This window comes from Cheilinus undulatus, linkage group 12 (assembly GCF_018320785.1).
Source record: "Cheilinus undulatus linkage group 12, ASM1832078v1, whole genome shotgun sequence".
Lineage (NCBI taxonomy): Eukaryota > Metazoa > Chordata > Actinopteri > Labriformes > Labridae > Cheilinus > Cheilinus undulatus.
This window is the reverse complement of record NC_054876.1, coordinates 12,123,028-12,143,227: the sequence shown is the minus strand read 5'-3', so window position 1 is coordinate 12,143,227 and position 20,200 is coordinate 12,123,028. Positions and strand designations below refer to the sequence as shown.

At 38.4% G+C, this 20,200-nt stretch overlaps 1 protein-coding gene across 1 annotated transcript in view; it reads left to right on the top strand.

The window, feature by feature from the left end:
- Positions 1–19,917, top strand: part of LOC121519291 (transmembrane protein 164) — a 46,813-nt gene extending 26,896 nt beyond the window's left edge. The window contains exons 2-6 of the mRNA XM_041802168.1: positions 3,112–3,161; positions 8,660–8,726; positions 13,751–13,829; positions 14,954–15,054; positions 18,507–19,917. Coding sequence (XP_041658102.1) covers positions 3,112–3,161; positions 8,660–8,726; positions 13,751–13,829; positions 14,954–15,054; positions 18,507–18,713 — 504 coding nt within the window. The 3' untranslated portion in view covers positions 18,714–19,917. The remainder of the gene's footprint in view (positions 1–3,111; positions 3,162–8,659; positions 8,727–13,750; positions 13,830–14,953; positions 15,055–18,506) is intronic.
- Positions 19,918–20,200: the final 283 nt, after the last annotated feature.

Here is a 20,200-nt window from a genome sequence, read left to right as displayed (position 1 = left end):
TCCGCAATGGGGGGGGTCAGTCACGCCCCACCTCTGATCCGGATCAAGAGGTGGTATCAGAGCCGTAACAGACTTCTCCACAACGTGTGTGAAAGGACGTCATGGCATTCCACAACGGCGAGTGTGCGTTGCTGTCTCCATAAACGGGAGATTATAAAACCGGCAAGGTTTAATCGAGTGGCATTTCATCAGAGAAAACAACAGCTGGATAAAACAAAGAATAATGTGGATTAACTGGAGAGACTGCGAGGTTAGAGAGCTGATCACACTCTGTACAGTACTCTGAAGTTTCTGAACTCCGACGTAAATATGTGCGCTGTGACACTGCTTAAAGTCGGACCTCCAACTCAGAAACATGGAGGGAAAAAAAGTCTATTGGATCTAATCGATCAAAATGAATGTTCATGTTATTTTCCCCGTATTTCATTTAGAAAATACAAAGTTTTGAACCGAGAAATCCAGAGTTTCAAGTTTGATTGAAAGCAGCAGCTCAGGCAGCAGCTGCCTTCTGATTATGGGACGCCAGGGTGTGTGTGAAGGCTCGGGTGTGCACGGCTCTGTTACACCTTTGTGTGAATTGCTTGTTGTGGAACAAAGACGGGCATTCCTTTTCACCTTTATTGAGGAATCTCTGTGTAAAAAACGGCTTTATATATATATATATATATATATATATATATATATATATATATATATATAAACATCTTGCTCTGGTTAGCATTATACTAGCTGGGTTTCCATTACAGTATTTCACAAAGTAAAAGCGATATTTCTTAAATTTTGACTGAGTACAATTGCGCTTTGAATTTGTTTCCTTTTAGGGAGTTTTAAGGGGGTTTTGGGCATGAACCATCTGACGCGAAGCCTCCGCGGAGTCCATTAATCCCTGATAATTGGACACCTCAAAGGGCATTAACCCGCTTATACCATGAACACTTGCCAACGAAAATAATTAATAAAACTACTAATTTATAATTCCGTACGTTTTGTGATCAAAATAGAAAGTTTTACAAAAACAACAATTTCTTTTCCCTGGCAACGCCTTAGGGCTTGACTAATAACTGGAATAGCCATTCCAATCCCATAACGTTATTAGGGAATGTAAACGTTATTCACTACTCCAGTAAATAGGCGGGCCATAGATACCAAATCACAATGGAACAAAAAAACTAGTCCGCGCAGCGCACTTTCTGAACGGGTTTATCAATGAAATGGCATGGAGACAAGTGAGACGGAGAGTCATGTGATCAGACTATACACCTGCAAGTTAACATGAACAGTCATCTGATAAAAATCTTTGTTTTTGCAGACCAGCTGTTTGAATACACAGAATAATACCTCCTTCAGCACTTTGAGGTCACAGATGTGAAACAGAGCTGTCCACGCCCGCAGGTGCTGATTCTCCGTCAGACACGCCAATATTGATTAGATATTATCATGCCGGTTTATCAGAAGCATTTCCTACGGCTCTACAAAGAAATAATGGCTTCTTTTCTTTTGTTTATGTTGTTTGAATCTTCTGACAATAGCTTATAGCAGAACAGGAGGTAAGTGAGTTTTTTGTGATACTCACCTCTCAATGTGAAGCCTGGAAACAAAACGTATGTCTGTTAGCAGAGTCGGTTTGCTCAGCGTTTCTAACGTGCATATCCAGTACTAGACCGAATTATTAACGGAGGAATAATCACACAGTGGGGCATCCGCTCTCCTCGAACTGGATATCGCGCCCTCTCTCCGAGAGGGAGAAAACTTTATTGACACGTCGGACACACAGCACATGCGCATTTTGTCACATATATCCAGCGCACATCACTGGCTACTGTTGCTGCTCATTTACATAAGTAAACACAGAACAGAACCTCTCGTTACAATTGAGAGCATATATACATATTTGTGTTTATGTCAACAACGTTGGGTATAAAAGATAAGACTGTGACAGGTCTTAAACCTAGAGTCTGCTGCGCATTAATTTGGAACAGTGAAAAGATTTTTTTGACCGGGACTGCTTGAGAAGTTCGAAAGGTTTCCGTATATCAGAAGTTAAGTGACACCAATGGAATTTCCAGAGCCAATCAGAATCGAGTATTCACCAAGACCATGGTATAAGTATTCATATTTTTCTCAAAGTGTTTGTAATTTTAGACAATAACAGTGAAATGAGTTGCCTATACTGCAGTCACACATATAGGCTACATATCTTGGACTAACTGCAGGAAACAGGTCTTTTGTATTGATTCTCATGCAGGAAAAAATTGACTTTAAGTGGAAGGCTGGCATAGAAAACTGCAAAGTTAATCAGATCTGGATTGCTGAGTAGATGTTAATCATGCATTATATTTCTTATAGTGGCTGACAGGTGAATTTCTGTGAAACGTGTTAAGTCATTCTTGCTCAGACTATCAGGAATATTGATATTTTTGGGGTTGATTTAATAGCTGTGGACATTTAAATTCAAAAGATACCCTCAAAACCACAAAATCTGTTGTGCACATTTTCTGAATTTAGTCATTTTTGGAGTCCGGATGGGACGCTACTGGGGGCCTGATTTGGCCGCCACTTGATGATTACTGTCTTCAAATTTTCTTCATATAATTACTAGCAACTTCCAAAGAGTCTCTTCACATGAAATGCACATGCCTAGTGTGCATTGGACTTAATATAGAGTTTAAAAATACTAAAAGGAACCTGTTAATGTTTAGTTAATGTGCTCCAATCCAGGATTTATACCCATCCCATGTCCCTGCTGCTTTTTAACAGAATATGATGATTTTTATCTCCCGTATTTATAACCAATCCTGTTTAGATTGTTTGAATAAAAATCAACCAGACAATAAAAATTTAAATGCCAGTATGTTCTTTCATATCTCTCCCTCTGGTTGTTAAACCTTCCTCTTGGGTCCCATCATAACACTGCATTTTGTTTTCTTATTTGAAGCACTTCAAAGTTGCCTGCAGGACCCTCTGTTCCAGCCTCTTGCTCTTATTGTTTAATAAAAACTTGTTACAGCAATTTATTAATTTTCTTTACTAACAGAACTCAAAGCATTTAAGCTGTTTAAGAACGAAGACTGTAGGCATAATGTGATTTCTCGTGTCTGTGTTCTTCCACAGATCTTCTTGCTGGCCTGTCCGCCTTGTAAAACAGCAATGGTTGTATTCAGGTGAGTAGAGCAATGCCTGCTTTTTATGTACTGGCTGTGTTCATTAAATCTGAATAATTTATTTAGTCTTTAGAGATCTCAGGGGCTTTCAGGTTTTTCGCATGATTCAGCAGGTCTCACTCCATGTAAACCTTTCACTGGTTATTAATGTGAATCTTTAACAGAACACAAAATGATTAGGCAGACACATCCTAATGTAGCCACAGATTTTATGGTCATATAAAAGCAATCACCACTTTAATTGTTATTACCTGCTGGCTTTTGGAGTGTAAATTGGGTTTCCACACTGGTTTTATTGTATTGAATTTGTCGGGTTTATGGACCTCTGTCCTCTCAAACAGCTCTGGTCTGGACAGCTAATTATTTAGGAGAATGTCCTTGTTGTTACCACAGGGAACACAAAGTTAGATTGACTCAGAAATAAATACAGGCAGGGTCACTTTCTGGTGCCCATGGGAGTCACAATGAACAGCTGCAGTGAGCGGTGACAGATTTATCAGGGTACTGTAGCTGTGTTTCACCTGAAATGACCATAAAGTGGTGATTTATGAAGCTTTGTGACAGGTTCTTAAATGACTTTCTCATCTTTGGGAAACAAAATACTAAAGCTTGTTCAGAAAAATGTAACTTACCTGTAAGGTCACAGAGCAAAGACTGTAACTTCAAGCTCTTTTCACATGAATAAAATCATACAAGTACAATGGAAGCAGATAAACAGTAGCCTTCAAAATAAGGATATGCCGAGAAGATGTCTGGGTTAAAATCCATAAAGTTACAAATACAAATGTGTGGAGAGAATATCAGTGAAAAGTAGTGATTTTTAGAACGCCTCATATCCTCTCAGATATAGATCCCAGTCAACCAAGTATATGTTCGAGGAATTGTGGAGAAGAATCTGCAAACAACGCATATTTCTGAACTGTCCCCTCTTGAAAAATTTTGGAGGCAGATATTTGAGTCACTTGTTAAGATATTATATCTTCACCTCCTAAGGGGGCACCTACTGGCCATTCTTAGGGTAGTTGGAAGGATAGTAAAAATATATATATATATTTGATGCATGTACAAAAATTGATCAAGGGGAGCTGAAGTGTATGAAATCACACCATAAAGGCCAGCAATGCCTCAGGAAAAATGCATGAAAAAAGTCAACAGATTGATTCCAAAGATACTTAAATTCCTCCAGTTTTTACCAGTTGTTTACTGGCAGCATAGTAGGGTTACCATGGTGACCAAAAGTGTTGTTTGGTACTGCGACAGTCCCTCCTTGAGCAGCTGCTTTAACAAAACCACAGCAGAAGAGCGACTGCTGTGCCTGTTAACAGTACTAACATTGTTTTAACAAGGAAGTCGGCCAATAATTTGCCTTTTTCTATCACACCATGAATAACCGTGTTTTCCACACAACTGCAGGATGCAGTAAATGAATCTGCTACTTTGCTGAGAAGTGAAAGTTTGCAGCTGGTCTCCCACAGTCCTCCATCTAATGGCTGTTCCTCCTTGTTCACTTTCTCAGGGAAATGTTTCAACTGTGACTGCTTCACAGTAAAAGCCTCCATGTGTTTCAGCCACGTTAACAGTTTTAATGAGAAGCAGCAGTAGTAAAAATGTTTGGTTTGAAGAAGCAGGAACTCAGCACAGCACTTAGACAGCATTAGTGAGCAGAAACCAAGGCTAATGAATCCATTGTTCATCTGGGGGCAGTTTGACCCGTGCAGTAGATTGGGGAACAATGTGTAACTAAAATGGACCATCAATTATTTTGGTTTGGTTGCATCCAGATTTTAAATTTTAAAGGACAAACAGTCAAAAGTCAAATCATAATGAGAGTACATTGACAGTTACTGAAAATATTCTGTAAAGATTTTATGGAAGATGTGAAAAACGTCTAGTTTTGCTATAAGGCCTGGGCGATATGGCCTAAATGTCATATCACGGTATTTTTCTTGCCTTTGGTGGTAATGGTGTTATATTGTGGTATTTGAAAATTTAAAAGAGATAATGCTTTTAAATCCAAATTCAAGTGTTATAAACCAGTGATGACGTGTTGTAAAAATCCATTCTGTGGCAGAAATTTTACCGGTGACAGTATTAATCCTGGTACCATCCACCACTACCTGCAATATCATCATCTTCATTAACACATCACGAAAGTCTTTATTTATTGTGCTTATGTAGACAGTCACAACTCTCTTATCAGCATGTTAAGAATAAGATAGAGGCCTGCATATCTTGGTAGTGATGCTAGCTGTTGGATCTGCTCAGATGACTAGGTTCTGATTAAGTGGTGAATGCTGTTAAGGTTTATTTGTGGTTGCTATTAATTAAAAACTCTGTTGAATTTAAACTTGCTTGTTGCAGGGTTGTTCCTAAAAGGATCAGAGACCCGCAGACTGACAGCCCAGCTCAGTTGAAGTGACACTCCTGCAGCTCAGCTGTTTTCCTGGTGACCTCTGCTGTCACAACAGTTATTTTGGCTCATTTGACAAAACAATCAGAGATAGATATAGATCTTCACTCTGACACATGAGCTCCTGGGCTTTCCTTTACAGTGGCTCTGAAAATAATTGTTGTTTAAAAAGAAACGGTCCTCCTCATGTTGACTGAACAAATGTGAAACTCCCTCTGTCTGCAGGATCAGACAGGATGTGTGTGTGCTGAATGTTGAGCAAGGTGGGGAAAGCCTGAAGAGCTAAGGCTTGCATAAGACTGGGTGATGTTTGAAAAATTAATTTGGCAAGTTATTGGAGCAAGTCCAGTCTGGAGGTCAACTGAACTCTTCTGAAAATGCCTGCAGATATATGTTGATATGAAAACTTATTTTACAAAACATACAATATGGAAAAAATGCTCTGTTAGATTAAGAAGAGGTGTTATCATGCAGTTGTTCCAGCGTAGGACACACTGATTCAATGGATCAAAACAGTGGCAACTCTGCTTGCAACCAACTGGTGCACAATAATTGGTGGACAATCATAAGTGGAGTTGGGGGGAGACTGAATGAACCCAAAAATGTCTGTCGAAGAAAACAGCTTATACTTTGAATATCTGTTTCTTTTCAACACAGAAACAATATTTTTCGTGATGCCTTTCTTTACAGTAGTAGATACAAAGAATAAATGAATTGTTAGACTGTGATTACTTTCCTAAAGATGTTTTGTCACTTATTACACAATGGATTATGCATAAATCAACCCTGGTTAGTACTCCCTATTAAGATCCTTTTGACAAAGTATATAGTGCGAATGATATTGGAGCCAGTGCACCAATAAAATGTACCTAACCTATTCCATGCAGTTGTCCCTGGTTTTGCCTGAAACTTGGCTATCTGTATTGCCCCTGTCTAGTGCGCAGAGCCCCACACAGACTGCATCACTCTGCCTCTTCTGTATGCATAAAATTTCTCCCAACCTTAAAGGTAGATATAAGCTTACTATGAGTGAAGTCTTCTAGGTACCTTTGAATGTTACAAGGAAAAGATATATTTTAATTCTAGCATACGTTCCCTATACAGTGCCTTAAAAAGTATGCACCCCCTTGGAAGTTTAACCCTCTTTTTGATTTAAAAATCAACAATGGTCAATATAATTTCCTTTTTTGACAAAAAAATTACCAAAAGAACTCTGTCATCTTCAAAACAGATTTCTCCAAAGTTATGTCAATGAAACAAAAATGTGCAAGGTAAATAAGCAGCTGCATAAATATTTGCCCGCTTTACAGTGACTGACCTAATTCAACAGAGGTCCAGCCCATTGGTGCTAGTAGTCTCACAACTGGTGAAATGGGGATCATCAGAGTACAGTGAATGATGCTGAAGTGATTGTAGTATGAAGATACCTGTGTCTGGAAGCCTGACTACCATTACACCATGAAGACAAAAGAACACTCAAAGCACTACTCCAGAGTTAAGTTAAATTCATCACAAATGGAAATGGAAGGAATACAGCACACATGTAAATCTGCCTTCATTAGGCTGCCTCACAAACTGAGTGACAGTGCAAGAAGGAGACTGGTGAGAGAAGCCACCAAGACACCTATGACTACTATGAAGGAGTTAAAAGCTTCAGCAGCTGAGATGGAAGAGACTCTGCATACAACAACAACTGTGGGCGGGGTTCTTCACCAGTCAAAGTTTTATGAGAGAGTATTAAAAAGAAAGCCACAGAGTTCACCAAAAGGCATGTGGGAGACTCCATGGTCAAGTGGAAGAAAGATCTTCGGTCTGATGAGACCAAAATGGGGCTTTTTGGCTGCCGGATAAAATACTATGTTTGGCAGACACCAAACACTGCACATCACTACAAACACACCATCCCCACTGTGAAGCACAATTGTGCCAGCATCATGCTGTGGGGTTGCTTCACAGCAGCTGATGGTAGAGGGTAATGAATGCAGCAAAATGTAAGGAAATCCAGGGGGATACTCTTTTTCAATCTGCAACAGAACTACGGCTTGAAAGAGCATGTATTTTCCAGTAAGACAGTGACTCAAAGCATACAGCGAAAGCTACATGGAAATGGTTTAAAGACAACAAGGTGACTGTTCTAGAGTGGCTGGGTCAAAGCCCAGACCTCAATCCAATTGAGAATTTGTGGCTGGACTTGAAAAGGGCTGTTCATGCCCGACCAGCATGCAACCTGACAGAGCTTGAGCAGTTTTGCACAAAGTAAAATTGCACTAACCAGATGTGCAAGCCTGATTGAGACCTATCCACACAGACTCAGTGCTGTGTGCAGCTAAAGATGCATCTACTAAATACTGACCTGAAGGGGGCGAATATTTATGCAGTCACTTATTTTACATTATATATTTTTTAAATTAAATTTCTTTTGTAGAAGTCTGTTTTCACTTTGACATAAATGATGTTTTGGTAGATTTTGTTGCTGTTGTTGTAAAAATAGTGACCATGATTGATTTATAAAATTAATAAAACGGTAAAACATCCGACAGGGTGATTACTTTCTATTGGCACTGCATCAGTTGAATATAACCTTCATCCTCTTTAGTATCAATGTAATTCTTTAAAGAGGAGTATCAGGCATTGCTCTACAAACAATAAACTTGTAGTCTGAGTAGTTTCAGTGATCATAATCATGGCGGTAGCTTTATGTGGTTTTGTGTTGAATTATCATAGTGTCTGTCTGGTGTCCCCAAATTATACTTCGTGTGTGGCTGAACCATCAGGAATCTGACTTGTAACAATCAAAGCTCCCTCTAGTTTCTGACTCTGCTGATTATTGTGAAACAGGTGCTGCTAACAGCATCAGAGACTCTGACTGATTTTCAGCTACATAAATGATCATCTCTTTCCTCCACCTGCTCCTCTGGGCTTCTGTCAGCACTGAAATACACAAACAAATGTGTCAGTAAGGCAGCGATGTGTAAAAGTGTGTATTACAGTTTACATTTTCCTGTGAGGCTCAAGCAGAAGTGAGTTTTATCTGATGTTTTTGTAATTTCCATACAGCTGATATTATTGTTTCCCTGTGTGTTTGCAGGCTGCAGGTCCACATGCTGAACGGAGCGTTGCTGGCTTTAATGTTCCCTGTAGTCAACACCAGACTGGTAAGTAACGAGTGGAGTCTTCAGGAGAGCTTTCTTGTTCTGTCTCTGTGATAGATACACGCATGGAGAGATGTTGCTCCCTGTCCATATGATTAATTTTTACAAATCCTGAAGTGGAAAGGAAGGGTTTTACCCTTCAGTGGCATCAATAGGATTGCTGCTTATTTTCAATTTGTCTCCCCCTTGTCAATATTTAGGAATTTATTTGAATATTGTTTTGAATAGCTCCTCTACTGGAGCCTGAATCTAAATGATAAATCTGAACATGCTAAAGACAAAATATTGAACCAAGTAGAAACAAAGTTTGAGCTTGATGGATGATGGAAATCTGCTGTTTTAGTGAAGGAAATCGGTTCATCCTTCTTGAAAGACTTCCACAGACAGCTGCAGACAGAGAGCAGATTCAAGAGATAATGCACTTTACTTTAAATTCAATTTGCGTAAATGGCATAAAGTTCTGACAGTCAGGTCGCTGTCCAACTCTATCAGGAAAAGTCTCACCAGTGGAAAGAAAGTTTTTCTGACACAGCTCTACTTCCCTGTTAGATAAAGAACAGGTTTTCTCCAACAAGAAGTGTATTGTATGTCTTCACAGCTCTGTTATGGCGTTGGGTTTCTGATGTAATAGTTGCACAATGGAAATACAACAAAAATGTAAAAAGTAAGTGAAGGTTATATCAAACTGTCATCCCTCTTGGACTCTTAAAGTGGATATAAAATTGTTTAGACCTTTTTTAAATGTCTATATACAGCAGAAACTTATGCCCACTTTACAGCCATACAGGCAGCAGTGCATAAAAGCTAATTGTTTGTGTAAAGGTAGCACAGACAGCACTGGAGTTAAACCCAGCAGGACTGTGTACCATATTTTCTTTGAACCAGGTTTACCAAACCTGCTTGAACATCATTATTAACTTCATTTGTCCCAGCAGGGAGAACATTTTTTCCACTTAAGTTTTTAGCAAAAACAAAGTTGCATATAAATGAAAATTATTTGATAAGAAAAGTGAGAAATAAGATTTCAGTTTTTGAAGCAACAGAAAAAATCTTCTGCATTGGGGTTCACAGTACCGTCCTCATATCTGGTATGGGCTTAAAAAGTTAATCAGTATCAGCAGAGGTAAAACATTTCCGTCAGTATTTACAGTCGATGTATCGGCTCTAAATGTGGGCCTCCATCAGCTGAAGTCTTTGTCAGTGTTCATCCTCATTCCTTACACTTTCAAGTGTGTTTTAAGGGTTAAAGTTTAAGGTCTGAACTACATTTTTATATTGGTACTGATCTCAGTAATAGCTTCAAGGAATTTGTAAATACCAGGAAATTGAATGTGGGCACAAAATGCAATATAGCTGGCACCAGATTAGATCAGCTGGTAGAGCAGGCGTGTAGCACCTTATAATGTGATCATTTCCTGAAAATGTGTTAACGCCTGAAAATGTAATAAAATTTGCACTTAACTCGATGGAAAATGTAAAAAAAAAAAACAATAATGTAATAACTTCACCAATAATGTAATAAATATCCTGACTGATATTGTAGTAACATTTTTTCTGATAATATAATACCTTTTTTTTTGTTTCAAAACTGATAATGTAATACTTGACAGATAATGTAATATGTATGTTCATTTTCAGTCCAGAGTTCTACATTTTGCGTTTTAAGAATCTAAGAATGTTATATACACTGGATTTGAAACAACAGAATGACTATTGGGTTAAATTGCAGACCTTGAGTACCATCCAGCCATATGCACATGCGTAAATACTCAGGGACATGCAACTACATCTTTGTCTTACTGAGTGGTTGATGGACTTACCTCCTTGGGAGACCAGAATTCAAGCTCAGATAAGCTTCTGAGCAGCACTGGAGACCCCAGGTAAATCTTCTCTAAACGTACCTCTTCACTTCACAGATTTTGAACAAACCACTACCTCATGAAAACAACCTCAAACCCACAAAACAACTTTCAGTAACATTTCATTTGAAGAGGGTATACATAAGCATTCATAACACCTACGTACATAGGGGAGAGTGGGGTGAGTTGTGCCAATTTTTACTCAGAGTGACTTTAAAGTGAGGCCATGACAGTAATGCCTCCAACTTAAGTATGTACATATATTTCAGGATGTGGTGCATCCTATAATAACTTTGGATCTGATATAAACTGTTTAAGAAATATAGCTTTCAGAAAAAAAAGTGGTCTTGTGGTACAGCTTGCCCCTGGTGCGGGGTAAGTTATGCCTTTGGGAGAATACATTGGGGTAAATTGTGCCAGTGATTATTGAAGATTATTGAAGTAAAACAGAATATTTTAATCTCAGAAACTGTAATGCTATATAGAAGAAAGACAAATTCAATACAAAATTACTCATTTAAGTTTTTTTTAGATATTGTCACACTATTAAACTAATGGCATAAGTCATATTTTCTAGTTTTTGGGAAAACACAAAAAAAGCTAAATACACATTATATTTTCATGAATCATTTCAGGCAACAAGGCTTTGGCAGTAATGCCTGTTGACATACATAGAATGCTGTCTGTCAGTTATGTAATATATATACGAATAAAGTGAGTTAGGCCAGTTTATTAACATCTCATTGTGGCTTAGGCCACTTAAAAACTGAATAAAACTGCTCTTTAATAACGGTGCAAACTCAAAACTAAAATCGGAGTTAGCTAAATTAAACAAATGGCAGGTAAATCAAAAACTGATGAGACATGCCCATCTCCTCACTTCTCCAGCTGTTCTTGGCCCTTCTTTGCTGGGTTCTAGGTGTGTAGGTCTTGATGTGTGGTTGTGTGGATTTGTTAGGGAGGGTGTGTCGGTGTGTGTCTGGGTGTGTAGGACTGGGTGTGTGGGACTGGGTGTGTGGGTCTGGGTGAGAGGGTGTGTTGGTTAGGGTTTAGGTCTGTTGGTCTGGGATTTGTGTCTCTGGGTGTGTGGGTAGTTGGGTTTGGTTGTCAGGGTTTGTGGGTGTGCCACTGGCACAACTTAATCCAGGCCCTTTGGCACAAATCACCACAGGCCCACCATTTTTAAAAACTAGCATGATCCAGCAGTTTAGAGCTAACATCATGCTAACTGTATAGACTCATTGTGTAGCCTACTAAAGCACTCAAACATGTGTGAAATGTTTTCAGACTTATCTATAATTGTTCAGACACAACAATTAAAAAACCTTGATCATAGAAATTTTACTTTGAAAGACAAAAAAACTGTTTTTTGACCGAAAATATGCTTACCTCTCATGCCATGTGTCTCTCTTTTATGCAGGATGAGTAAAATGTATGGCTCTTCAAAAATATGTGCTCACATGACCAGTTTCTAATATGGTTTTCTATAAACAAGGGGTGGCACTACTTCCCCATTGGCACAAATCACCCCACTCTCCCTACACATTACATGACACCTGTATGACAATATGTCAGCTGACCACTATGTCCCTTGACATAGAGTATGATGTCAATGTGACATTGAAAGTGATATAATAACCATTTATAAGTGGACATGTAGGCCTATGTTTATGTCAGGTGTCATGTAATGTGTATGTACGTAGGTGTTATGAATGCTTATGTATACCCTCTTCAAATGAAGTGTTACTGACAGTTGTTTTGTTGGTTTGTGGTTGTTTTCATGAGGTAGTGGTTTGTTCAAAATCTGTGAAGTGAAGAGGTACGCTTAGGGAAGAATTACCTGGGGTCTCCAGTGCTGCTCAGAAGCTTATCTGAGCTTGAATTCTGGTCTCCCAAGGAGGTAAGTCCATCAACCACTCAGTAAGACCAAGATGTAGTTCTATGTCCCTGAGTATTTGCACTTGTGTATATGGCTGCGTGGTACTCAAGGTCTGCAGTTTAACCAAATAGTCATTCTGTTGTTTCAAATCCAATGTAACATTCTTAGATTCTTAAAACACAAAATGCAGAACTCTGGACTGAAAATGAACATACATATTACATTATCTGTCAAGTATTACATTATCAGTTTTGGAAAAAAAATAAGGTATATTATCAGTAAAAATGTTATTACAATATCAGTCAGGATATTTTATTACATTATTGGTGATGTTGTTAAATTATTGGGTTTTATTACATTTTCCATCGAGTTAAGTGCAAATATATTACATTTTCAGACATTAACACATTTTCAGGAAATGATTACATTATAGGGTGCTACAAGTCGTCCATATACAGAAGCTGGAGTCCTCAACACACTGGCTGCAGGATTGATCAATGTTTGGTGTGTCTTCCTCTACTCTCTCTTCCCATGTTTCCTCTCTTCAGCTGTTCTATCACAATAAAGACAAAAAGGCCCAAAATGATCTTTAAAAAAAAGTCCATTATTGTGCATCCATACTTCTAACTACTGTAAATGTTTATTGGCTATGTGCTGTAGTTTGTTAATCGCTATCAAGGTATACAAGTTATTAAGTTTTTGAAGTTTAAAGCCTTTACATTACCTGAAATCAACAGAAAATACCCAGGGGAAGAGTAATAACCAGTACATCAACATCTTTGTATATTCCTTCCTTCAGCTTAAAACCTGCTGTGAGAGGCTAATGTTGGGTTGTTCGTAGCAAGGAAGTTTTACATTTCCTTCTTGACAGCTGATTGACATCAGAGCTCATACAGACTTCTTGCTAACTGAGTAAAAAGATTATGGGCATTTCCATGATAACAAGCCCATAATGTAGTGACTGAACCCAGGCATGCAGTGGTTTCAGACGAGTTCAGAGTACAGTCAGCACTGCTTGTGCATGCTGGTCTGAAGTCGGTGCATCAAAACAACGTCCAGACAGAAAGCAGGAAGTCTTCCTGTTAGGACTGTTAAAGACCAAATGTAACTATCATTACCAATAATGGGGAGCTGCTTCCTCTTTATCTCATCATAAAACAATAAAACATCCAAATAATCCCACAGGACTCTAATGAAATCAAATCTGTGCTTGCGTCTTACATAGATCTGTCCATCTGCTATTATTGATGTTTGTCATAAAGAGTTGACTCAGTTATTTCTCTCCACAGCTCCCCTTTGAGAAGGAGATCTACTACATCCAACACTCCATGCTCTACCTGGTGCCTCTTTACCTTTTCAGGAAAGGAGGTGGGTGTTGATCTTGAGTCATTGCACACTTCTCTTTATTCACATCCACACCCACGGCAAGAAACCTGTCACTAGCCAGCCCTGCAGCATTACAATAGTGAGATTTGTGTTATGGTTGGTTGGACTCCTGTTTGGTTGATGACGTCTGATCAGCTGCAGGTATCTCCTTTGTGTCTGTCTGCTCGTACGAGGTAGCTGTTCATTATCTGTTTATACTCAACAACAACCTGTTGTTTTCATGTTCTTTGGTCAATTGGATATCAAAAGATATTATTTATTTGTCAGTACCCATCTTGTCACATCTCATGCTGCTATTGTATCATATTGTAATGAATCAGATTGCATCTGATCAGATCATATTGGATTTGATCAGAGGTTCTCCTGCAGTACCCAACCCTATCAGAGATATTTCTTGACTCATTAGGGTGAAAATGCTAGTTTGCAGATGTATCTGGCACTTTCTAGCTGTACTTTTGTATGAAATGAACAACTTCCTTGTTGTCCTTTTAGACTTCTCCTTTTATGACACATTCTTCTGTCTGAAATGTGAGGTTGGTTTTACTACTGCTGCCTACCACTGAGCCTGTGTCTTAATGAAATAACTTGTCTGAATTAAGGTTGAATAAGATAATTAAATTTGGACAGGGATTAGACAAACTACAAACATTGCTGAGATAACATTTACCAGTTACATTTGGTTTGAGGCTTTTTAAAGAAGAATATTTCATAGTTAGTCGAGTAAATGTCAGGGAGATTTATCGAGGGTGTAGCACAGTAATCAAACCTCTGCCTGCAGCCTGCATCATTGTTCTACAGCAGCCACACAAAAGGAGAAATTCATTGTTCTTGTTTAGTCGATATAATGGCTGCACATTAAATGCCTTCCCCTGGTATGATTACTCTGACACATGCCAGCAGAGTGGAAACGGGAAAAGCCAGTTCGACACCACATCCTGTCCCTGGCTTTCCTGGGGTTAAAGGGTGTTCTTCTGTTGACTGAACACGTTATCAGGAGAGAGAACAGAAACAATATCTGAGCTGGCTCAGAGGGTTCATTCTTTGTTTCTGATCTGTCTTTAACCCACAGACCTCCTCCGGTGTTTAATGAGTGTTTCTCTCTGCAGGTGTGTACAAGCCTGAGCCTCTGGGGGACATGGGGTGGGCGCTGCTCTCCACTGGCATCCTGTTCCTCTATCACTTTGTCTTCCTGCAGCTCCTCGGCCTGGTGAGACGGAGCCCCCTGCTGGGCGTTATGCGATATTTCACTGTGCAATGAACATACTGTACATGTTGTGATCATTCCCAGGAAGAATGACGATTATTGATTGAAACAGAGACATGTGAGCATTACAAAAACATTAGAATAACTAGTTAAATAAATAATAGATTTCAGTCAGAAGGCTGACAGAAACTTAAGCCATGACTGAGAGGCTGTACTTCATTATACACCCTTAATTTTATTTAATCTGAACATACATCATAAATAGAATGATAAATGACAGTATAATACGCTTAAAATTAAAGTAGATAGATAGGAATTTAGACAGCATAAATACATATTTAGGAGTATGAATGAAGCAGTCCCATTTGTCCAAGCATTCATCCCCCTTTTTCCTTTGTAGCTGCAGAGTAAAAATCATTTTCTCCAAACCACTGATAGAGCTGATAATGTTAACAAATGGTTTCACGGTGGAGGAATCCTCCAAAGCCAAAATTATATTATTGGTTTTTTACTTGTAGCCATGAAATTCATTTATTTTGGATTTTCAAGGTTCAAAAAAATTGAAAATGAGACTGTCGAATCCAGATCCGTGCCCAATTCTTTCTTACACCCTTTTGTCATAATTCTACCAAAGCGCTGAGAGGACATGCATTCATACAAGGGATGCCCTGATCAGGTTTTTTGCAGCTGATCCCTTCTGAGTGACATGGACCGATCACAGACACTGATACCAATCATTTTTTGTGTTTTGATACATCAGCTGGTTTAGCGGATGGTCAGTTGCTTTGAAGATTACTGAAAAGGTTGACGGGTGGAAGATTAACCTGATAAAATAAGAACAAGAGTCATCCTTCATAAGTCAACAACATACTCTTTTGTCTTTTGTTCAACGAAGCAGTACAAAAACGTCCCAAACAACAATGCAACAAGTATCCTAGAGTAAGGACTGAATTTGTATATTAGCATATAAAGTTTGGATATGCACAGGAAATACAAACATGCTGTTCAAATTTACAAAAGAAGACATAAGTGTTATTGCAAATACATTTGTTAACATTGTCTAGAGCAGTGTTACTCAAACCCTGCTCAACCAAAGAGCCAAATTGTTAAAAAAAAAAAAAAATACCTTTGCAAGAGCCACAATCTAAGTGGTGAAAAGTGGCAAAAAGAGGTTAAAAGGGGCAAAGTAGTCATAAAATGCCAAAAACTGGGTGAAAAGTGACAAAAATGTGGAGAAAAAGTGGCAAAATTTTGGTGAGAAGTGATACAATAATGAGCTACAGGTGGCAAAAATGGTCACAAGTGGCAAAAACATAACAAAAATGAATAAAAAGTGACTAAAATAGGCAACAGGCAGCAAAAGGTGGGAGAATGGACAAAAGCATCAGAGTGGCAAAACGTGGGAAAAAAGTGGCAAAAGGCAGCTTAAATGGGTGAAAAGTGGCAAAAATAGCCAAAAACAAAATAAGAGTCAAAAACTGGGGAAAAGGGGGCAAAACCTGGATAATGGTGGCAAAAAGAAGTGACAAAAAGGGGCTTAAAGCAGTAAAAATGGATTTAAAGAGGCAAAACATTGCAAATAAGGGCAATGAAAATACACAGACAAAAAAACAAAAAAGGTTGATTATTAAAGCAAACTGTATTAGTGTGGGAAACAAACTGATTAAAGTGACTTCATTGATAATTTCTGAGGTCAAAGTTTCTCTTTTTTAAGGTTTTCTGGGGGAATAATATTTCAAATTAAGACATGAAAGAGCCACAAATCATCACAAAAGAGCCTCAGGTTGAATATCACTGGTCTAGAGAAATATTGTTCTTAGTTTTTATTTTAAGGCCTTTTGCTGGTGTAAATGAGTGAGTTGATCTTAAACATATGGTGTAGCAGAAATGAAAATGCTTTGTGGCACTGTAACTGTATTTATAGAGAACAGAACTGAGGTAATGTGGTGGTTTTTGTTGTAGAGTCTTTATAGATAAAGAACATATGGTTTGACTTCCTGTTATTGGTTAAGGAGGGACACTCCTTTTGTTTTACATATGATGCAGTATGGTGAGACAAGAATTGATCACTTTTAATAAAGCTCAGTGGAGTGTGTTAAAGGAGTAAAGAGGTTGAAGGAGGGGTAGGATTTTATATACACAATATTCCAATTATTCAAGAAGATATTTCATACGACTGTGAAGCCCTTATGGTGGCTTTGATTTATACCTGCGGATATTTTCAGTCATGAACAACAAACATGTTGTGTAATGTTGACATGAATCACTTTAGGTGTTGATTCAAATGTAAGGTGTAAATTGTGAGACTGTTGTAAACACTTGGTAAAGTGTGAACTTGGTCGCTGCTAAGACAGTACACCAGTATTTTTTTTATATACTGTCATGATTTAAAAGAACTAAAAAGTCTCATTACTGCAGCAGGCAGTGCCAAAATAAATTAACTTTTTTGAGACATATGCTTTTACTTTTTCCTGTCACTGAGCCAGGGTGTATCTTAGAAGCAGCAGCTAGAGTGAGTCATACTGAGGTGAATACCAATCAGAGTTATAAAAGAGGCTAAATTTAAAAGCATGTTTCTGATAATTACAAAACTTTTTGGCAGACTGATTGCAAAGTAATCTGTGTAATAAATCCAAACTACCATAACAAAAATGTTGACTATTAATAAGACATACCAGCTGTTATCACTGGCAGATAATCATAAGTATTTACACTGGCAGTAAATCAAATAACAGAGGGAATATTGAAAATAAACTTTATATGCTCCACATATTTTCCTTAAATCAGCACCTCAACATGCAGGAGAGCCATTCACTTTCAGTGTCAGTCTGATTGATTTAGTTATCACCAGAAAAGCCATCACACAAAATCGAGTTACTTAAAGTTTTGCACAGTGAGTGGCATTAACATAACCCAAAATATATTATTATGATTATTATGAAGCATCAGGTTTATTCAACCAAATGTTGATTTCTGAACTCTCCCTGGAGTGTTCTGATGTTTAAAAATTGATACAAACATGTCTTGCTGAAGTTTGTTCCCGTCAGAAAATACTATATCATTTTGTTACTTGTTCTGTTGTCATTTTCTGCAAAAAAAAAATAAAAAAATGCAAGTATGACGATTTTTTATTGCTTCTAGTTTTCTGTCAAAATAAAGGTAGGTCTGTATCCAAACAGGAAATCAGTTACCCTCAGTACAAGACAGTACAATAGTCCTAAATGAACAAAATAGGGGAATTTTAAAATTCAACAAAAAGGGGATTTATCATGCGGAAAAAATAGCAATTGTTAGATGTTTAGATGGTAGTGGTATCTTTCCTTTTTTCTGGGCCGTTTGTTTAGTTCAGGGAGTTACTTTTTAGTTTAACTTAGCGTTAGCTTCTTATATTCTGACTGCTATTACCATCCTGTGAAGGCTTGTGCTAACTGAACCCTTATGTTGTCCCCCTACAGCTGACTGAGGTGAACCTGAACAACATGCTGTGCCCGGCCGTGTCAGATCCTTTCTACGGTCCGTGGTACCGTGTGTGGGCGACAGGCCACCAGACCCTGCTGACCCTCATCCACGGGAAAGTCCTCACACTCCTCTCACAGCACACGGGCTCCGTCTGCAGATACGTGCTGGACACGCTGCGACTGCGCAGCAAGAAAGTCGACTGAATGTCCCCGAAGATGCACAGGCAGACCACGCCTTTCATCCTGAATGCGTGCTCTCTCTTTTTTTTTTAAATCACCATTTTAATGTGTCTTTTAAGATCACTTTTACTGAAAAAAGCGAGCACTTCAGGGCCAGTGAATCACCGTGTCATGCTTTCAGTGTCGTAGTCGCAGCGCATGCACAAACATATTCAGCATTTAAAGGCTGGTAGGTAGCATCACACAGAGGGAAAGATCTTTTTCTTAGCATCACACAGAGGGAAAATTCTTTTGGGAATACGCTTTCCAAAGATATGTAAGTGAATTTGGGAGATTTCTCAAGATGCCTTTTTGTAAATGTAAATTTAAGGACAAAAAGAAGTCACCCAGATTTCTCTGTTGTTCGACTTTCAGTTGTTTATGTGGTATGTCGTTCAATTACATGTAAGCGAGCAATGCTGCCATTTTTTTGTTTCAAGTGCATCTTGAATGTGAGCTGTTGTTGCTTGTTTATAGCTGGAGCATTTCTGTTTCACATGAATGACCGCCTCATTAGTGTTGACTAAAAAGAGAAACTTATTTATAATAGCGTCCTGTTCCCACCTTTGCTGCACATGTTTTGTTGTTTTCGGTGGCCTCTCTGTCATTTCTGTCTGCAGCTTACTCAGATCATTCCAGGAGGAGGTTTTACACGCTGAGATTTAAAGAGATGCACGAGGATCTACACTGGGATGTTATTATTACCTCTGCCGTGAGGTTTTGTTTATGTGTTTATTTTATTATGACATAGGACCACATTCAGTGAGTACAGCGTCGCTAGGATGTATGAGATGTTTTCCCCGAAAGTTGAGATTTTAAAAACATCAGCTGGAAGCACACATCATAAAACTTGAAAAGTGTCCCAGTCTACACATTAATCCTAGATTTTCAGTCATCACAGCAGCTGTAAAGAGGCACAGGCTCAGTTTTGTGTAGAAAATTGCATCAGATGATCTGCATGAAGTCACTTTGGGTCATTTACTGGCTACCCAATGGAAAGAAAGTATTAGCTAGCATTGGAATATTTCAGACATGGTAAATATCATTTCAAATGTGAGGGATGTATGTGTGTATTAATGTAGCATAAACTGTACTCCACTGTAAAGAAGGGATGAGACAAACTTTTGTATTTCTATGGGTTCAAGTGTATGTGCTGTATTGACAATTAAAGTGATTTCAGTTGAACACATTTTTCAGTTTATATTGGGTATTTTTTTTCTTCTAGCCATGTTCATTAAATATCTAATCAGCCAATCATATGGCAGCAGCCGGTGCATTCAGGCATGTTGTCATGATCAAGATGATACACTACTAACAGAAAGTTAGGGGTAATCGGCTTTCGGGTGAAATTTCAGGATGAACCTAAAATGCACTATAACCTTTACAGGTGAACTTAATGTGACCTTCTCTAAACTTTTGAATGCACATGTCCAACTGTTCAATGTTTCAGTACTTTTTGCACAACTTGCCTT